At 34.2% G+C, this 21,267-nt stretch overlaps 1 protein-coding gene across 1 annotated transcript; it reads right to left on the bottom strand.

The window, feature by feature from the left end:
* Positions 1-5,689: 5,689 nt before the first annotated feature.
* Positions 5,690-21,072, bottom strand: LOC127837059 (cartilage intermediate layer protein 2-like). The gene is made up of 12 exons (XM_052363869.1): positions 20,867-21,072; positions 19,336-19,409; positions 16,627-16,752; positions 15,841-15,991; positions 15,249-15,485; positions 14,788-14,871; positions 13,959-14,102; positions 12,438-12,668; positions 12,119-12,233; positions 11,829-11,989; positions 6,220-8,070; positions 5,690-6,009 (listed from the first exon to the last, which is right to left on the bottom strand). The coding sequence occupies exons 1-12, from the start codon at positions 20,961-20,963 to the stop codon at positions 5,975-5,977; spliced, it is 3,306 nt and encodes a 1,101-aa protein (XP_052219829.1). The 5' UTR covers positions 20,964-21,072; the 3' UTR covers positions 5,690-5,974.
* Between the last annotated feature and the right edge of the window lie 195 nt (positions 21,073-21,267).

Below are 21,267 nucleotides of genomic sequence, written 5' to 3'. Positions count from 1 at the left end.
TTTGTGTTAATTCAGGCCAGAAACTATTTTATGTTGCTTATTTTACCAATTAATCGGCGCCCGGAATCCAGGCGGTAAAATTGCTATGGTAAATCGTGAAACCAGTTGCAACTCTCAGGACCCGGGGGGTCAATAGCTGGGAGTTGGATTATTGCAACTAGGGCAATTTTATTTTTAATGTTTGTAAACGATATGTATGGTGTTGTTAGAAATAAGCTTTTACATTACGCTAATGATTCTTGTATTTTGGTTGCAGGACGAAATAGGTCATTCATAGAACAGGAGTTGACTCAGGACTTAGAATTGGTTAATCAATGGCTTATTGACAACAGGTCATCTTGGCATTTGGGTAAAACTGAGTCAATCTTGTTTGGTTCTTAGCCAAAGGTCAAATCAAACAGTGATCTTAATATTACTTGCAGTGGCCAAAGTATCAAATCTGCTTCTTCAGTCAAATATATTTTTGCCACATTGGATCAGAATCTTACAGGTGAAGCTATGACCAGTTCTATTATCAATAAGGCTAATGCCAGGTTAAAATTTATGTATAGAAAGTCAGATTATCTTACAGTCCATACTAAAAGACTTTTGGTACTTTCTCTGATCCAATGCCATTTTGATTATGCTTGTTGCTCTTTGTATTATGGACTGACCAAATTCTGGAAGGACAAGTTACAGGTCACTCAAAATAAACTAATTAGATTTGTTCTTAATTTAGGTAATAGGTCACACATTGAACACAGTCACTTTCACTGTCACAGTCACCTCGGTTGGTTACCTGTTAATAAAAGAGTTGAGCAAATTACATTGTGTCATGTTTATAAATCAAGGAAAGGTCAAAGTCCTGATTATATGGGTTAATATTTTAAGCCGTTAGAAACAGTCCATATTTTATACAATACAAGATCCAGAGAAAAGGGCTCTTTCCAGCCCCCACCAGCTAACGGCTTTGGATCAAAGACATTTTTTTATGTTGAGTCTTACCCATGGAATTCTCTTCCTACTGATATAAGAAATCTGACCAGCCTTGCTCAGTTTAGAAAAGCAACTAGAGATCAATATTTAAATTTGTAGAGTTATTACCATTTTTAGTTTAATTTTTACTAGATGTTTTGCAATACTGTGATATGATTGCGTAGGTAAATATTGTGACAAGTTGTCTTGTGTTGCTGTCAGTATTAATAGCATTGTAGGCATTTAAGTTTTTCATCTTAGGTAATTTAATTTATTTTTTATGAAGAAATTGCATATGTGCTTTTTGCTCCATATCTATCACTTTCTATTTAAGTGTAAAATTATTTTAAACCTCTCTACGTCAGACCACTATTGAGGACCACAGTGGAAATAAGGGGTGTATTCTCCTTTCTTGATATTGATGTGTACATTATAAACCATTTACTAATTAATTAATTATTTTCATAAATCGTTACATGTATACATTCTATTTATATTTATACATCTATATGTTAAATTTTAATTGTATTGTTGTTACCATTATTGTTACCATGTTACTTGCACAATATTAACATAAATCTATCTATCTATACTTGGGGACATATTGTTTTTAAGCTGTCTGTTTGTTAGTTTGCGTCAAACTTTAACATTTGTAGTCACTTTTGCAATATTGAAGTTAGCAACTTGATATTTGGCATGCATGCGTATCTCATGGAGCTGCACATTTTGAGTGGTGAAAAGTCATGGTCCTCCTTCAAGGTCAAAGGTCAAATATATAGGGGACATAGTGTTTCACAAACACATCTTGTTTAATATGCAGTTAATAACAGGTCACAAACATCTATATAACTATATATTGTCTTGCATATTTATGAACGATTTGTATTATTTGATCTATTAATCAAAATCATATGTCATTCTCAGAATCAAATACAAATTTCCTTTAACCAGTAAAATGTGTCACGGCCAAGATATTTTGAATGCGAATCAGGGGTTGGTAAGTATAATACATGTACGACATAACGGTACTATCTAGCATCTCGTTTTCCTATTTCCGAACTTATTTTGGGAATGCTTTATTGTCGCAAGGAGCAGTTTGAATCTGAAATTTAGTTAAAGGGACCTTTTTCACAGTACAAAATAAAAATTAAAGAAAAAAGTATTCCTTAACGGGACTTGAACCACTGGCACTTAAAGAGTAAAAGTATAATACTGTAACCTCTCGGTCATCCGTGCTCTTAAAAGAATGGTTTATTGCAAACTATATATAAGCATTCCTCGTTGTGTCACAAAATATTACGATAACAACAGAACTCTTCAAATTATTCAATCGTTTCGCGTTTGTAACGTTTTATAATTTTCAGGGTTTGAAATCGTCAAACGTTGCATATAAAAGATATTTTAGAGCATGGTAAATTGTCAGTGATACTTTTTCCACGCAAATATCATAACTTTAACGAAAATCTGCGAATCTGAAACATTTTTCTTCTCACTTTTGTGAATTCCAAACACGTGAAAAGGTCCCTTTAAAACCCTACAGTAATGAAGATTATACATTAACACTGTGTTTGCTATACTATCGTTGAAAAGCAGCACACAAAGCATTACTTACACGATTTTGATTAAGGAATATTATTAAATTTACATACTTTTTTAAAACATTTCTTAGTCACTGGTGTTATTGTTTGATTCTTTGACCCCCTAAAATGGGTTATTGTTTGATTCTTTGACCCCCCAAAATGGTAATATTGGCAAATACCTGTAAATTGTATTATTATTAAAGTAACACTACTACTCAAAATCAACGAAAAATTCGTACAATATTTCGTAAAATAAAGCAAAACAATAAAACATCATTGTTCCTTATGGCCATTGTCGAAATTTCAACGCCAGATGTGGTCTGGTAAAATAGCTGTTTGTGGATACAACATGCTCGTTTTTATTATGGTTTTAACATAGTACCATTTTAGTGTTCGTGTGTCTTATGAATAGATATATTCACAGGAAATTTACATGGAATTTATTGTGGTCACAAATTAATCAAAACGAGCATTTTGTATCTACAAAATCTATGTAATCATACCACATCTAGCGTTGCAATTGTGGCTATTGCTATAAGGAACACTGATTGTTTAGGTGTAAACTTTATTTTACGAAATGCTTTACGAAATTTTCGTTGATTTTGAGCGTTATAGAGACTTTAAAGCGAGATTATATTATTTGTTATATGTGTTAAATTGTAATATACTGATAAAATATGTTACAATATCACACTATAGGCAAGAAACATTATACATTGAAGACGAATTTCATAAAAAGCAGCAAAGACAAATTAGCGCCCGAGCCGATTGTGACGAAGATATTTCGTACATATTTTCCTACAATAACCGAAGCATTCGTCTTTTTATTAGGATCAGATTAGTGTTCGTGTGTCGTATGGATATATATCGTTGCAGGAATTTAAAATGAACCGTTAAACTAAATTTAGATTCACATCGTACATGCATGATATACATGCTATACATGCTGGCGAATTCGACTGTGCAGACATTTTCGATTTCAGAATTAAAAATCTGGCTTATATCGCATTTTCGACACATGTGCTTCTTTGCTTCTTAACTTTTATTTTAATGTATATTGAAATATATATATATTTATATAATAAGTTGTTTACACATTTTATATAAATTCATAAATATTTGACAAAATCGTATAATTTCGCTTTAAGAATTATTTATCGTAGAACAATTATTGTTACTTCTTTTTTACGTAAAGTATGGTGACAGAAATCACAGGTGATTAGCGTATGGCTATGATATTAATTTAATAGTGAAAACATAATTTTGAATGATATATAATCATATTGTAACGAAAAATCAACTTTTCTGAAGAATACAAAATTCACTATCAAATATATATATATGTATAACAAGGTATTCAATTCGAAATCACCAGAACATGGTACATCGCTTTGAACAGCCATTAGCTCATCAATTTTGCAGCGATTTTAAAGAACCCGGTTTTATTCATATGTAAAGATTTTTGTTACAATGTTAAGATTTCGACTGATCCCATTTTACGATGTTAACTTAAACACAACAACTAAACTGTAAACGCTATTGTTAATACTTCTGTTTCAGTCGCTAGAGAATCTGTGTTTTACTTAAAATCAAACTTATGAGCCAACTGAATTTACGAAGATGTGTGTGTGTGACAAAAGACCGACAGTAAATCGCGTAGCGAGCTACTTTAACTGACTAAAATAATCATGTCTGAATAGAAACGTTGCTCAAATATTTTTTTGTGCAAACACAAATTGTTCCTGCGTAGCTTAGCCTAAAATATGTAATGCGTTTGAAGGTAGAGCTTTCGTTTTCGTGTCCACTTCGCGATCAAAAGATCCTAGCTTCGATCCCCACTATGTGAACGTGTTCAAGATCTTCTGCAACGACACCACGTACCAGTTGTTACGACAAATCGTGCTTTAAAGTGTATCAATAGTCCATACGATTTTGATGGAATGAAACTTCCATTATTAAGTCTGGTATTTGTGGTAATTAAAGTAATTGGTCATGTGCACCCAAAGGTGTATTTTGTGCTTGTGTGAGAGCTGCGGCGACATCAACTGGTCTAGAACATTCCTGTTAGCGTACTATGTGTACACACGATCCCGTATTTCATGATTAAGTATTCTTCGTTGGCTTGCGCTGCTAAGGTTCTCGAGACGACATTTAAAGGTGTTGCTTATGCTCGTATTGTATTTACAAATTTCTTTTTAAGCTCCCCCAAAAAATTATATAGTCGCCGCTTCGTCTGTCCGTGCGTGTGTGTGTGCGTCTGTCCGTCCGTCCGTGCACAATTTTTGTCCGGGCTATTTCTCAGAAACTAATGAATTCAATGAAACTTTATGGGAAACTTCACTACCAAGAGGAGATGTGCATATTATCAGCGGGTTCTGGTCGGATGATTTTTCACAGAGTTATGGCCCTTTAAAAAAATTGCATTAACTGTACATATAGTGCAATTCTTGTCCGGGCTATTTCTCAGCAACTAATGACCGGAATTCAATGAAACTTTATGGGCAGCTTCACTACCAAGAGGAGATGTTGTGCATATTATAAGCCGATTCTGGTCATATGATTTTTCACAGAGTTATGGCCCTTTGACAATTTCCATAAACTGTACATATAGTGCAATTCTTGTCCGGGCTATTTATCAGCAACTAATGACCGGAATTCAATGAAACTGTTTGGGAAGCTTCACTACCAAGAGGATATGTTCATATTATCGGCCGGTTCTCGTCAGATGATTTTTCACAGAGTTATGGCCCTTTGAAATGTTCCATTGTACATATAGTGCAATTCTTGTCCGGGCTATTTCTCAGCAACTTATTACGGGAATTCAATGAAACTTTATGGGAAGCTTAACTACCTTTAGGAGATGCGCATGTTATTTGTGGGTTTTAATTAGATGATTTATTTAGAGAGTTATGGCCCTTTGAAATTTTTAAGTTGCTAAACCATCCATCGTATTATTTAGTTCAAAGTTATGCCCCTCAAGACGTTTCCTTTTATCTGAATATAAAGTGCAATATTGTGACAAAAAACCTTTGGGGAGCATCACGAGTCTCTGACGGTTTCTTGTTTCGTATTGAAAGTGTAATTGATGGTCGTAATCATATTGAAGATATTCTCCTTCTGATATATTCTTTCTGGTTCCCAACACAAGAACAGCATTTGTGCAACAGCGTTTAATACACGATTTATATGTGTGTTCCATTATATATTTACATGATAAAACATATGCAGTTTCATAGAAATACAAGGAATGTAATTGTATCCGACAACAATATCTATATCGCAAACAAAATCCACAGAACGTGCTCGCAAGCCCATTCCTTTAAAGATGTCTAAAATGATAACATTTGTAGAAGTATGTTCCTATTTTTCGTGTTGTCTTCATATCATGTATTTCTCTACCACATCGTCGAATCCAGGTATGCTAACGTTATTACATTTTCTCAGGGTAAAACTGATTCTGGTTCAACAGCGATGCCTTAAATAATTTAGAACATTTATATAAATGGTATTTTTGAGCATGTACACTACTACAAATAAAACAATTATACTTCTTTGTGAATGATATACTTTTTACATTAATTATACGCCGTTATACTGGTTGTGAATTAAAAGTACCATCATCCATAAACAAATATATTGTATACATAAAAAAGAGCGCCCGCAATAAAAAATAAAACGAACATACCTGTGCAATTTTTGTCCAATGCAAAGTCAGACGTGTTTCCATTGCATTCATTGATGGCGGCGGTGACATTCGACTGATTATTTAGAAAGAATCCCAGACCAGTTGTTGACCGTACAGGCGCAATAAATGATGAATTGCAGTAAAATCGTACTTGGGCAAACACCCCATCGTTTAATGTAACAGAAGAAGACGTCTGTTCCCCTGCGGTCGAGCATCTGTATTCCATACAAAACACGATTTTCCCGGACGTCGAATTAAAATCTGATGTCTGTCCGTATGCTCTAAAGAAACTATTACCCCAGATACTAGTAGAGGTAAAGTTAAGTGGTGATGATACCTCGACGGAACTGAAATTGTCCAAGTTTACTCTGACTCGTGCAACACATCTTTGAGACGTTCCATTATACGGATCTGCGGATGTAGGTCTCGCGGCTGAAAACACTAACGAATTTCCTCCGGCATTTAGAGTTTTCATTTCACACTTTGTGACGTTATCAAAAAACACACCATCTGAAGACGCATTCATGTTTATTTTAATTCTCCCAGGTGATTCGTTATTCGTAGAATAGTTCAGTGCAGTAAGAATAGTTTGCACGGGCATTGCATAGTTTTCTTTAGGCCAAGGAAACGATGGTATTGTGATTAGCGAATTTTGAAAAGCAATGCTGACTTCCATCACAAAATAACCAGTTGGCACATAACCTGTCCGTGGATTGTTGCAACGAACTTCCAAGCATTGGTGCTGTGTTGATAAATAATAACGCATCGGTAACACAGATGTTGTGTCCCCTTCAACGAACGTTTCGACAATTGACACACGATATGAAGTGTCACTAGCCTGTTGGAACAGTTCATTTGTGATCGGGTCGAAAACATGCAATTTTACCCAACATTTTGAGTTTTCAGAAAACTTGTCAATATTATACCATCGTACCATCTGAGTGTTTATTGAAATGGTTCCGACAAATGTTGTCAAGTCAGCAGCTCTTCGTTTATTCACAGCCATTGGAGTCAGCAAAACCCAATTGCCATCCCCACCCAGTTCAAACAGCCGGAAATTATTACCTGCCTGAACACGAATCGGTCCCGAATTTAATGGCGTATTTGCCGAATCTGTCGCCGTCAACGTAAACACACCCTGCGTTTCTAACTCCTCCAACATCCCGTCTGAAGTTCTTGCAGAGAAAACTCCAGGCGCTTTCTCACCTATATCAAGGCTTGGAGGGAAGACGCTGATTGAAAGCTTAACGGTCCCATTGGGAAGTTTTCCGTCTGGTGTCCGAAATGCATTTGGCGGGATTTCCAGTTTCACATTCGGACTACTCGGAATCATGGGCAGAGTATTTTGCTTGGTCGGGTCTATGTTTATCGGTGCACCTTTTTTCAACATGTACATTTTTTCAGAACCAAACAAGGAAGTAATTGTCAAAGGTTTACTCGAGGGTAAATACACCGCAAGAGGGTCAATCAAAGTTATGACGGGATTCGGGTTAGAAAAAGGAATGGTTATAACAGCATTTCCGTAGACGTTAGTTGTTTGTTCAATACCATCAAAGGATACTTTAATTTTAGGTATCGGATTGTTGTTGTCAGCGTCATGAACAGTCACATTGAGTTCAAAACCCGAGGACGCGCGACATTGACAGCCAGTAACCACTGTCAGTGGCAAGAAGCTTGTATCGCATTGCTCATAGGCAATACTTGTGTTTGGTTGCACAGATCCCGAGTCAATGCATTCAATATCTAAGGCATTAGAAATACATGGAGCCAGATGGCATTGTTTAACGCCCTTTTTTGCTGAGCCTGGGCAAAAGTCCAAAGAATTAGCTGTTGGCACGGTAGGATCCACATCTAAAAGAAACATGTACACTATGTTCATAAAAATAGTGCCCTGCACATTTCATTAATTTACATCATGTTGATGATTTGTTTTTATGAAAACAAATATGTAAGACGGCTGGTAACGGAACTATAAACTACGATTATATATGATGTTTTATATCATTTAAAATTAAAAAACCGCGTTTAAGCAAAACCGTATTTGAATATTCATAGTTAAATTAATTATGATAGAAACGATTGTCAATAAGAGACTAGCGACAAGAAATTCACATGAACACTCAAGCAAATGAAATGAATTCAAATGCAGAACGATAGGACTGTTTCACAAATGATTTTTTTAATAAACTGTACTATACATTTTGGTAAAAATCCTGTCGACTAAGACAATGTGACATTCATTAACTGCAGAAGTGAGCAGCAGTGATACATTAAAATGAAGACGTAAGCGCCATGACTCAGACATTGTACGATTAAAGGTTACTTTACATTCCTTGAGTAATGTCTACCAGTGGGTACTATATACAAATGTGAACCAAGCAAGCTATATATCTGCCATGATACGTCGTATTTCCAGTTTTTGTGTTTACCGATATTTTCTTACGGTATATTTTATACAAAAACGCCGAAACATGTCCTTCATACATATACTATGTTTGATTTGTTTAAATAAAATGTGATGTAACTAACACAATGTACACGTTTATTTTAGAATTTCATAAGAAAATGTCGACTTTGGGTACCGCTTTTTACTGAAACATATTTTTTCGAAGACAGCTTTTTATAATGTCATGGTTTTGTATTTGGAAAAAATTGATAAACATTGTAGTTATAAACTAGTTTAGCCTAGTTAATTTATTGTATTAATTGACTTCGAACTTAAGTCAATACTCTACAAAAAGGCTATGTTTCCCGTTTAAGCAAAACTATAATTAAACACAAAAGCAGATCCTCGCGTCAATTAAACGTTAACAAAATTCAATAAATTTTAATACCAGGCAATAAGATTGATTCAATAATGATTTTGTAATTTAGATATGGTATGGAAAAAGAGGACGTTATGCTTGTGCACATGGCGCCGGGCCAGATAAGCTTGTGAAATCTGCAAAAGAGACGACACTTTAATCTTGTATGGTAATTTTCGTTTATAGGAAGTATAGTCTTAGCGAAAATCCAGTTAAGGCGGATCAGCTTAATAAATGCACTGATTAATCTGGGAAGAACACTTTAACACATATGCCTTAAGACAGGTTTTCCACCGCGATGCTGAATATATACGAGTAAGTGGAATTGCAAATTCCAAACTTTTTTTTTAGTTGTTCGCGTGTGAACAACTAAGGTTAATACCACATTTTTAAGCCAGTTTTGTTAGGTACGATAAACGTGATAACCGCCGCATCAGCGCCGACAAATTTGTATAATTTATGCCAGAGGTTTCAGTTTTTCAACTACAGCTGTATATGCATTCACATATGGACACATACTGTGAATATCGTGTTTAATGGACTATCGTTGAACTGAGCGTATACTGAAAAAAATCAATACACACTGTTTAAATTATACGTGTCGCGGAAGAGAATGTTTATGAATTACGAAAAAAGTCCACTATTCACTGCGTTTTAATCACGTGGTATTTTTGCACAGCATAGGCTTTTTAAAATCTGAAGCTATAAATAGACACGGGAAAGGGTAAATTAAACTACTGCTGATCAACAAGTAAAGTGGATTATCGACAGTCCAATACATTATCGCGGTTCTGTTGCATAACATCGTTGATTGTCTTTGCTAGTACAGCGGGGTTAAAATTGATATGTCTGGCAAACGTTCTTTTGTTCACAACACGCAGCGACAGTCGCTCTTGTATTCTAAAATTGCACGGGTGATAACAACGCAATATTATAAGGCTAAGTTTGTTTATATTAATAGTTCGCAATTTATAAATCGCGGAACGTGAGTTCACCAATAACTACATGTATACCATAGAAAACGACAGAAATGCTTTATAATCGCTAAAACCGAATATAAAAACAGTTTAATATAACAAGAACTATCTTTTAAAACGATATTCGGCGTAATTGCTGAGTTGGAAATAAAGTTTGAAATTTTCGTTTCTAAATAAGTAAATTGAAAACAAATGATTAACTATTGATGTTTTTTGTCACTTGTTAGGCGCATATTCACCGAATGAAATGTGTGTTATTATAGTGAAACCACACATTAGTGTTAGTAGATAAATATTATACTACGGGAGATCACATCATATGTGTCCTCACATGGCTTATTATGAGTTTATTACTTCACCATCGAAATATATCGTAAGAAAATATTTGATTAAAATGCAGTGTTCTTTCGACACATTTAAATCACACTTTTATAGCCGCGCCATGTGAAAACGGATCTTAACGCGTTTCGGCCAGCGTTGCTCAATCCCAACCTGTGATTTGCGCAGTCTTGTCAGAGACGTTGCTGTCCGCTATAAAATCACTCAATGTGTAATGGTCTCATTATGTATTTCCTGACCAGACTGAGAGATGCGCAGGCTGGGTTGGCTATAGATATGATGGGCGCATATGGCATATGACCCATTTTCGCACAAATATCTCATTGAGAATTGTAATTGGCTTATTTTAGCACAATGCTTTCCAGACGTTCTGATCGAGTACGGCAAACATGTGTGATTTAATAATAAAATGATTTTCCTCTTATCGTAACACTATACTATTTCGGAAGACTTAGTGTCTGTTTTCTCATCTTGAAAGCAAAACTATGTTTATCGATAGTCAAGTATATCATCCCTTGACGATTTAATAACCGAGTACAGCCTCTGAAAATCTGCGAGAAGGATTTTAACGCGTAATTGAAACTAGGCTACAATTTGTGTTTGTTTGAACATGCATGGAGTAGTCCGGAATTCCTTACGCTGAACAGTGCTACATAATGTACAGTGTGCACAGACACAGTGATGCAGCCAAAGTTCAGAGGATTTCACTCGAATCAGCCTATGAAATATTCGAATATATTCATTCGTGTCTGCTGGCGTTATGTGTCCATTACACCACGGCGACATAATATTTTAGTGCGATAGATATTCGACATTCCAACAATATTCATTTAATATGATGGTTATTTCAAATTGTTTGTTTATTGGTTCTCATTTTACCAATTTTATCATACTTTCTATGCTTTCAGAACGTCAAAAAGGGACATTTTGTTATTTTGTCTAAGTTATCTTTATAACTTAAATAGGATGATAAACAGTGCATACATATCTCGACCGGTGCGTTAAGACACACTTTATATTTTGAATGGCTTGTGTTCATTTCAAACTTGCGATTAAAAAAGCTATAACCTTATGTTGACCAAATGAATGCGTCTAAGATTATGCAATAGCGGACAACATCAATGCCTTCAGCGCTTTGATTCTGATAGCAGACGTATTAGAGGCTACGATAAATGGAATAAGTAAAGCGCATTGACCAGGTCATGTCATTCTTTTTTTAAAGCATCATTCATTTCTGACTAAAAAGTAATTAATTTAAATTGCATTCGCATTTCACTGATTAATGTTGCAAGTAAGACACTTTATAACATATTCATGATTAATTCCGTAAACAAAATGAATGGCAACATATTCTCACATGTGGGATTTATATTTAATGAGTATGAAAATTAATGTTATCAAATAAATAAAGGAAACATGCTAGAAGTCAGTTTGTGAGACATTTAGCATACTCCTAAATTCATTCATTACAAAGCAATACAACACTCACCTAACAAAAGAAAAGCCTCATTGGCGCTCATTTGAAGTCCTTGGCTTTCGATTTTTGCTGTACACCTATACCCTGTTCCATCATGCTGTGTTGAAAGGTTCGTAATTATCAAATCCTTATTCGTGCTCACATTGATCGCTGGATTACTTCCGATCTTGTCCCTTATAATTGAAAATTAACACAGAAATACATGAACAACGAACATATATTTAATTGTTTGTTAAAGGTTTGATTATGTGTGATAATCATTGATTTTGTATCGATTGTAAAAAGTGCATGGAATTGCTTACCACGTATATGTGATTGGCTGATGTCCCGGGAATGATTTAGCTGCGCAACATAATTTAACAGATTGACCTGTCTGCCTATATTTCGACTGCGGATGAGCAATTATGACCAATGACTCTGAAATATAATTTGTTATAGCATTTAAATGCTCTTGTCACAGTTCGGGAAATGTTTAATTTGAATAAACACTGTCTTGCTGTTTTGACAACTGAATGAATAAAACAAAACAATACATGGCGGTATGCTATGTATACCGGGATAATTCATATTGGACTGTTTCGTCAACGCTCATGAAATTACAAATACATAGTATAATATTACCTGTACAAGTCATATTCAAAATATATCCATCCACGAACAAATTAGCTGGTATAGAAGCTGACTGGTGTTGCGGTAGGGAAACATCAACAGACGTTGGAATTTGACATTTCCTCAGCACATAGGTCCCCGGAACTTCACCCTCACTAGAGGCCCAGCTAGAGTGCCAGCTAGAAAATTGCGTTCCGATAACCGGGCGACCGCACGCTGAATTCACTGTTATCGTTGCACACGCTGAAAATTTCGATGCATTTAATTTAAACAATGCATCAATGTTTAAAAGCCCATAAAGCCTCAAAATCAACGAATATTTCGTATAAATATTTCGAAAAATATAAAGTTAACACATAAAAACAAAACAAAGTTACTTACACAGTAATAGCAAATATTTCAACGCTAGATGTGGTATGGTAAAATAGAGTTAACAAGATCCAAACTTATCTTATTTTTTTACTTTGTGGAACAATATATCAAACACATGTTCGTGTACCGAGTTAGTGTTAATGTGTCGTAGGAATAGATATTGTTGCAGGAAATTAAAATGGAATAAAGTGCTATACACACAAATAGAAACGATCATATGCATCTCTTTAAATTTATGTTCCCAGACCACAGCTAGCGTTGAAGTTGTGGCTATTGCCATAAGGAACATTGATTTTTCACGTGTTAACTTATATTTTTCGTGTACGAAATATTCGTTGATATTGAATAGTTATGTTACTTAAAATAATTTCTTAATATCCATAAAATGTTTCTTCATTATACCACAATTAATTTCAATTCACAATTATGGGCAATAATACACTTGCATATGAATAATAAAAAAATCTTTTTTTTAGATTAAAATTGGTTAGTTATTCAGCAATTATTATAATATAATTATACATTTAACGTAAAACTTCGACGACAATAGCTGGAAATAATTAAAAATAAATGCAATAATATTTTGAGAACAGTCACTATAGCATAATACTTAAACACCATCCAATACATGAACTCGAATTAGAATGAAATCATCGCCTAAAACTATTTATTGGACGACGATTTCATTGTATTTAGCTTAAACCCTTCGCCACAACATCGCAAATCGCCATTTGTTAGCAATACATGTCATTTCACAGTATTTATGTGCATGTAAAAACTCCATTAAAACACCCAGGCAAACGAGAACATCTTACTATCAATTTAGCATAAGAACTAGTATTAACAGTGTTGTTATATATTGTTGTTAATTGAGCAATTATGGGTTTTGTAATCTGTTCATTTCCGAAGGAATCTTCATTCTAAAAGCAAAAATAATGGAAATCACAATTCCATTCGTAACTTTTAAGGTTATCATTTATTAATGAATGGAAAAGAATGTGCAAGGGCTTCCAGGCGTGACCTTATCGTCTGACCCAAGCAAATCCAGGCTTTTGGTCTGCAAAGATACGTTGCTATATAGAACCTCATAACGTTGGCAACTAATGATGTTAATTACGTTATGACCACGGTTACGTTATATGTTATAGTAACGGTACTTACGACAACCCATTTCTACGGTGACGGCATCTGTAGTATTAATGGTAACGCTTTTGTTCCCGAGGCCACTTGTGGACAATGTGAGCGTAACTGGGAGATCACAACTTGAAAGAACATACGTCCCATTCGCAACAACAGACCACGCTACTGTAAAATTAAGAACAATCCACTATTTGTGTACATATCCGGGCGACTGTGTCGGTCGTAATCGTATTAATTATTTATATTATTTATATCTAGTATCGTAGATTTTGAAGATAACTATTTTAACTATAACAAAGAACGGAAAATGCATTTATGATTGTGTTTTTGCACTTTTTAATTACGTTAATCATGATTGGTTACGATGCAATATCTAACACACCTTCTACAAATTATGAATCATGTACAATTAAACGATGGCTGCTTAATAATGTGCAATGCTTGTACGTAGGCAGCATTTGTTTTTCTTGGTCATGATTATAAATGTATCATGTATCATAATGTTATTACGTATAAATTGCTTAACTACCCTGTTTAATTATCATTATGTCAACAAAAGCTGCATACCAACTAAAGCGATTCCAATAAAAACGTTGAAGAGCATTTCAATGTTCGGTTTTAAAAGCAATCTTTTTCACCATGTCAGTCTCAGAAATAATAACAAAAAATGAACTTATACCGAAGAAAATGAATGCTTTGGGGTATCAAATACATGTATTCTTTTGAAATAATTCTGTTTTTGTTTAATTAATTAAACTTGTGTTGGTAAATACCAGATAAGAATATAAAAAGCTATTTCAATCGCATATTAGTTTAATTAATATGGACCCAGATCTATACCATAACATACCATTTGGACTCACTGTGACGTCACTGACTGGGGACTTATCACACGCTGATCTTACTGACACAAGGATATCTGGACATACTTCGCCTAAAAATTTATTCATTTCAATTATTTCCATTATCCATTCGTTATACATATGATGAACAAATGACTACCCTAAAATTATCTATGTACACAATGCATTTAAATAGTTTGGTCAATCATTACACAGTAAAGTGGCTGTGGATACATACACTTTTGGTCAATCTAGTCAGACTGTAAAGCATTTAACTTAAAGTCAGAATTAAATTGTATTAAACATTTTCGAACATAGTATTAACAATATGTTGTTACTGAAATTTAAGTCAATCAGTAAACATACAAGTGGTTTTATTATTATTGGATATAATTAAAAACTTCTCCTCAGATGCATGTTAAAATAATCAGTATAGCATGACACAAATGCCCGTTAAAGTAAAACTTACCTGTACACTTCATGTCAATTGTTTGATCGAGCGATTTAATTGACGTGTTGGAGACTTTGTCTTTGTATGAAATCGAAATCGGGAAAGGGGGGTCCTTGCAAGAAAACAACATATTTCTGCCTCCAGCTTGCAGGTTATCCCTCACATCCAAGGATACGATATTTGGGAACGGGAAATTATTGCAACTGCTGGGCAGACGCAGATTCACGTCGACTCGACGACTGTCGCAATGGTAAACTGTAAACATAATTGTTTGACTTGCAGCAACATTACAGGTTGTAGGTATACATCGTACACTAACAAGCGATCAGAGTGTAATAAAATGAGAAACCGTTTGACTTCAAACATATCATGGATATGAAAACAACCGGTCAAAAACCGCGTTTTTTATGCATGAATGGTCGGAGGAAGGAAGAAGAGAATGGTGCAACATGGGAAGGGTAAAAGGCAGGATGGATAAATTATTAAAATGACGAAAAAGGGGAGCGGAAGGGAACGAAAGGGAGGAATAAAGAAAGGAACAAGAACATCGATGCAAAATTAAAATTATTCATAAATACCGGTATATTTATATATTTTATATAATATTTACATGAGCACGGCATATCTGTTGAGTAAGAGTTGATGGTTGGTGTGACATTCAGATATATAACATGCAAGCCGGTCTTCATGACGGCCACGCTGTGGGCAGTGTACGGTGCTCTGTAGGAGTAAATGCCCGGTCCATGCTCCTTGAACCGGATCTGTTAAAAGGGTCAAAAGTACTGTCTTATAAATTCATTGAACATTGTGTTGCAGACACGGATATTAAGAAGGAATGCAATTAACGGTTCGCCTTAACTATAAAGAAATATATTCAAAACCTAAAGACGCCATGGTTTATCATATACTGATGACGGATTTAGCATTTTGTATAACACATGTGTGTTAAAATATCCAGTCTAATGGCAGAATAGTTAAGAAAATGTCAATATGTCGAGGGCGATTATTAAGTTAAGTTGAAGCAATGCCAACATATACCAAATATTGAACACATCCATTTAATATGATCTCAGTGTGAGGTTGTAGGGCATACTTAAATGAAGTATACCGACATGACACACGATATTTTGTTGTATAAAAACATTCTCATTTAAATATATAATGATAAGCTTACATTTCAGAAAGTTGGCCTGCACTCTACACAATAAAGTTCCCATTCGTATTGCAGATCTTAGTATCCGGTTATGTTTAAATACAAACATTTTTGCATTTGCAAGTGCTTGGAAATATTGACTACGATTGCTTCATTTGTATTTAGCCGATTAACTTTATATAGCCATTCCAAAAACAATAAATATACACATATTCTTTAACATGTTGACATATTTTAATTTACCGGAGAAGCACAGTCCTGTGCTATTTTGTCGAGAGCGACAGGCCTCCTACATGGAACAGAAGTCACACTTATTGTCACCATGCGGCTATTAGATTCCGTGAACTGGTAGTTGTTAAAACAGGGGATCTGAAACATGTCGTAGTTATTAAAATCGATATATAGTCAGGATTAAAATCATTACGTTGTTGATATTGAAAAGAACACGAAGTGTGAAAATCTCCCAAATTTGAACAAACGGAAGTAATTTTTTTACATACCGAAAATATTCTTATGTACAGAGAAGTATTAAGGAACTTTTTATTTCACACGTAAGTAGTAATTAGTTAAGTTTCATTGGGATCTGATTAATGTACGCAAGTGTTACACAATATTCAAGCCTCGCTCTTGGAAAGCGGAGCTTAATGCGTGTGCGTAAATTGTCGGTGCAGTCTTCACAGGCTAATCAGAAAAGACACTTGCCGTCTAAAGATGACTTTTGATCAGAGGATACGTCCTTAACCCTTTGCATGCTGGGAAATTTGTCGTCTGCTAAAATGTCGTCTGCAGAATTTCTAAAATTAGCATTTTCTTCGATTTTTTTCAAAGAATACTATCAGAATAGCAAACAGTTTGGATCCTGATGAGACGCCACGTTCTGTGGCGTCTCATCTGGATCCAAACTGTTTGCAAAGGCCTTTAAAATTCAGCTCCAGCGCTTTAAGGGTTAAAACGAAAACCAATACATAACCCGTTTCTCAATTCAGATATAAAACGACGTTTATGATTGATATGGATATGCGAAGAGAACTGTATGATCATACAAACGTATAGATCGTCCATGCTATTGCCTAATGGTAACCATGCAAAGCTAGTAAATTGCGGCTGCCAAGCAATGAATCAGATTTGATCTATGCATGACTTGGCATCATTGCCTTTACTGAAAAATGGTTAAATGATTATTTTCTTTCATTTAATATACTCTTTAATGGCTTCTAAAGAAGACCGCCATTTTGATTCGCATGGCTGTGCCGCAATATATGTCAACACAATATTGCTCTTAAATGAAGATTTAAAGTCGAAAAAAAAGATTAATTGTATTTGGATAGAAAAAAATCCCCTACACAAATAAGAAATAAATATTGTTTACTGCCATTTATAGCCCTCCTAGTGAAGAAAATTCCTAAATAGTGTAGATGTCTTTGGATATACTCATGACACAAAGGTATATAAGACGATGACTTGAAAAAAAACTTACAAAATCCATCTTCTGCAAGGAAATTACATGAACATCGGTATAACATAAATTAAGGCAACTAATCAATGAGCCCTCACATTTTACATAACATTAATCCCAAATAATTGATTTTCATTTGAGAGCAATACGAGCATTGTACATTGTCGGATGTCGGTGGGCCTATGAGACAACCAAATGTCATCATCAAAGCATTGTCCCATATTTGGAGGAAAACAAATACGCCTGTTACGGGTAATTATTTTCGTCGAATTTGGCGTTATGAACTTGAACATTTTCATTAATTTTGATACTCTTTCAGACAAACGTAAACCATATTGAAAGCAGGTACGTGTGTATAAAACCACACGATCTTGCATGGAAAGCTAAACAATCTAAAACGAAAACGCTTATACCGTAGAGGCACATAAATGGTACCGACCATCATTTGTAAAATTTTCAAAGTACATAAATTGACTTATTAAAAAAATAAATATTTTAGTTCTAAAATGGCTAATCGCCTGATATTTCCAAAAGGTAGATACAGTTTAACGCTCACCTAGTTTGTTCTGCAGATACGTCGCTTACTTTATAGTTCAATATATTTTATAGATTGAACACCTTTGCGTCATAAAGATTGAATACACTGGAATGAACGCGTAATATATAAAGGACATTTATTGGATTTGGTGGAATATCGATTTTAATTAATGAGTGATCATAGAAAATGATATTTTCACAAGTGGCGCAGCCAAATCAAACAAATTTTATATTTATTTTACGTTCACAAATGATTTGTTTTGCATTTTTTGCATTCCGGGCAATATAATACCCCGTAGTGCGCCCCGCAATGTTATGACATGTATTTTCAAACGAAGCTTATCCGTATGCTTTTTTCAATAGAGTAGTCGCCCTTGATAAAATTGCCGTTTATTGGGGGTCACAATAGGGAAACTACAGATATCTATATAAAAAATCACTCTTTTAATCGGTTATTACTATCAGTAATAATTCACTGATATTTCTCTATAAACCATCGGAAAACATAAAATAAAAAGCGTGTGCTTAAAAATCGTGTAAACTCATTTTTGTTCATATTACGTTGCATTGTTTCAATAAATATTTAATTTCTTTGTTTGTTTTTTCAATATGTCCCTTAAACATGAACGCCTCTGAAATGGTGTAAAAATAACTCGAAAAAGACAATCGTTTCCACGTAAACATATCGATTAAATTCAATTACAAAAATGAATTAAGGAGGATTGATTTTTACAACTTGTATTTTCAGTCGAGCATAAAATTTTTATTGTAAAGTAAAATTTTACGATATTGTTTAATCAAATTAAATTCATTTGATAAAAGCATAATTATAAATTAATAATAATAAAATACTTTTAATATAAAATAATAATATGTGCAGACAAATATATATCTGAAGATGCCATAACAAAATAATAACATAGCACTATAATAAGTATATAACCAAATAATTAACCTACCGCTTCATGCCAAAGAAGGACAAGTCCATAACAGACCATCAACCATCTCGGTATACCCATGCTTTCTTGCCACCCTGGAAGAAGTTCAGAAACAATGTCGAAAAACTGGCAAACCTGGACGAAACCTTATGAATCCAATTTTTTTTTCAAATATGGCTTATAAATATGTTTGAAATATGTTGATGCTGCTAGATCTATGCATGACGGTATTTTCGAACGTTGTATGTTATTGGTATTCCATTTTCTCGCATCGTATCGTATCAGTGTTAAAATGGTTTATCTATCCGCAAAAATGCATATGATGCTGTGGAATTTTTACAATGCGTAAAAAACACTGAAAAAAATCAGGTTTAAGACATTTGTGAATTAAAACATTTAAAGTAAAATAAATACACAAAATCAACGAATATTTCGCGAAATATTTCGTGAAATAAAGTTAACCCATACAAAATCAGTGTTCCTTATTGCAACAGTCACAATTTCAACGCTAGATGTAGTATGGCAACATAGATTTAACGTGATACAAAAAGTTTAATTTTTCTGGCACTATATATTCCATTTTAATTAACCGCAACAATATCTATTTATACGACACACGAACGCTAAAATGGTACATGAACATGTGTTGAAGATATTGACCAACAAAAAACAAAAAAGAGCATTTTGTATCTTGTTAAATCTATGTTACCAGACCACATTTTGCGTGACAAATTTGGCTATTGCTATAAGAAACATTGGTTAATTTTGTGTTAACGTTATTTTTCGAAATAGTGTACGAAATATTCGTCGATGTTGAGTGTTTATGGGCCTTTAAACATAACTGATCTAAACCAATGGTGTAAACGAACATTTTATTTACTTGAAACATATAAAAGAAAAATGCGTGGCATATGATGCAAACTTTCTATTGATGATACTATCTTAATACATATGGAAACATACATCCCAACCAAAGGTTAAAGTATTATAAAAATTGTCATTTTTAATGATTTTATGAACTGCGTTCTGGGAAAACAGGGCTTTAAGCATAAGCGTTGTCATCCCAGACTTCGTGGCATTTTTTGTGACACGAGGTCTCTGCTAAAAAAGGTAAAAAAAGGTTACTGTATGCGAAAAATTGTCGTCCCTTATGAGCCTGTGCGTACTGCACGGACTAATCTGAGATGAAACGCAAATGTCTAAACCCACTTTTCCCAAAACGAATGATCACATGCTAAATTTATGGCTGGCACTCAATAGTACGTAAACATTATTATTAAGCGGACACAAATGTGCATGTTTACTGAAGCTATAACGATTTAATAGGTGTTTTTTAACAAATCTGAAAAATAGTAAGAACAATAATATTCTTATACCGATTATATGTCAAATTAAGAAACTATGCTATTGCTATTATAACCTATAACTAACACATAACAATACTTGATGACACCATTACACATAACACATAAAATATTAACATTATATAATAATACATGTTGCAAACAATATGTTAAACAAGCACTACACAATGAAACTATAAAACACTTACAGGAAGTGGAAAACACACGTTGCAAAGTATCGCGATGGAATATACCAGTGACACTTAATGCAGCCGAGTTACTGGCTTTTACGATTGATCCAGCCATATATACTTAAATGAAAATGCAAATATGCCAACAGTATTCTTGGTATAAGGAAATAAATTCAAATGTGATACTAATTTAAAACGCCCTTGGGTTAGGCAGGTCATCAAGACCTTAGATGACTTGTTGATTTTTCATAACGCTTCATTTGATTTCAGTTATTTAACTATACAAACAAACAAGTTTATTTATAGAATACAATTCAAGAAGCGCACGAATTCTAATAAGCAAGGAAACTTAAAAAATATAGTCTCAACTCCGAATCTAGTAAAGTGATGCTGGCACAGCTGCAAGTTGTTGCACTGTG

The sequence above is a fragment of the Dreissena polymorpha genome, chromosome 1, assembly GCF_020536995.1.
Source record: "Dreissena polymorpha isolate Duluth1 chromosome 1, UMN_Dpol_1.0, whole genome shotgun sequence".
Taxonomy (NCBI): domain Eukaryota; kingdom Metazoa; phylum Mollusca; class Bivalvia; order Myida; family Dreissenidae; genus Dreissena; species Dreissena polymorpha.
Note: the sequence above shows the minus strand (reverse complement) of the source record. Positions and strands in the feature narration are given on the sequence as shown.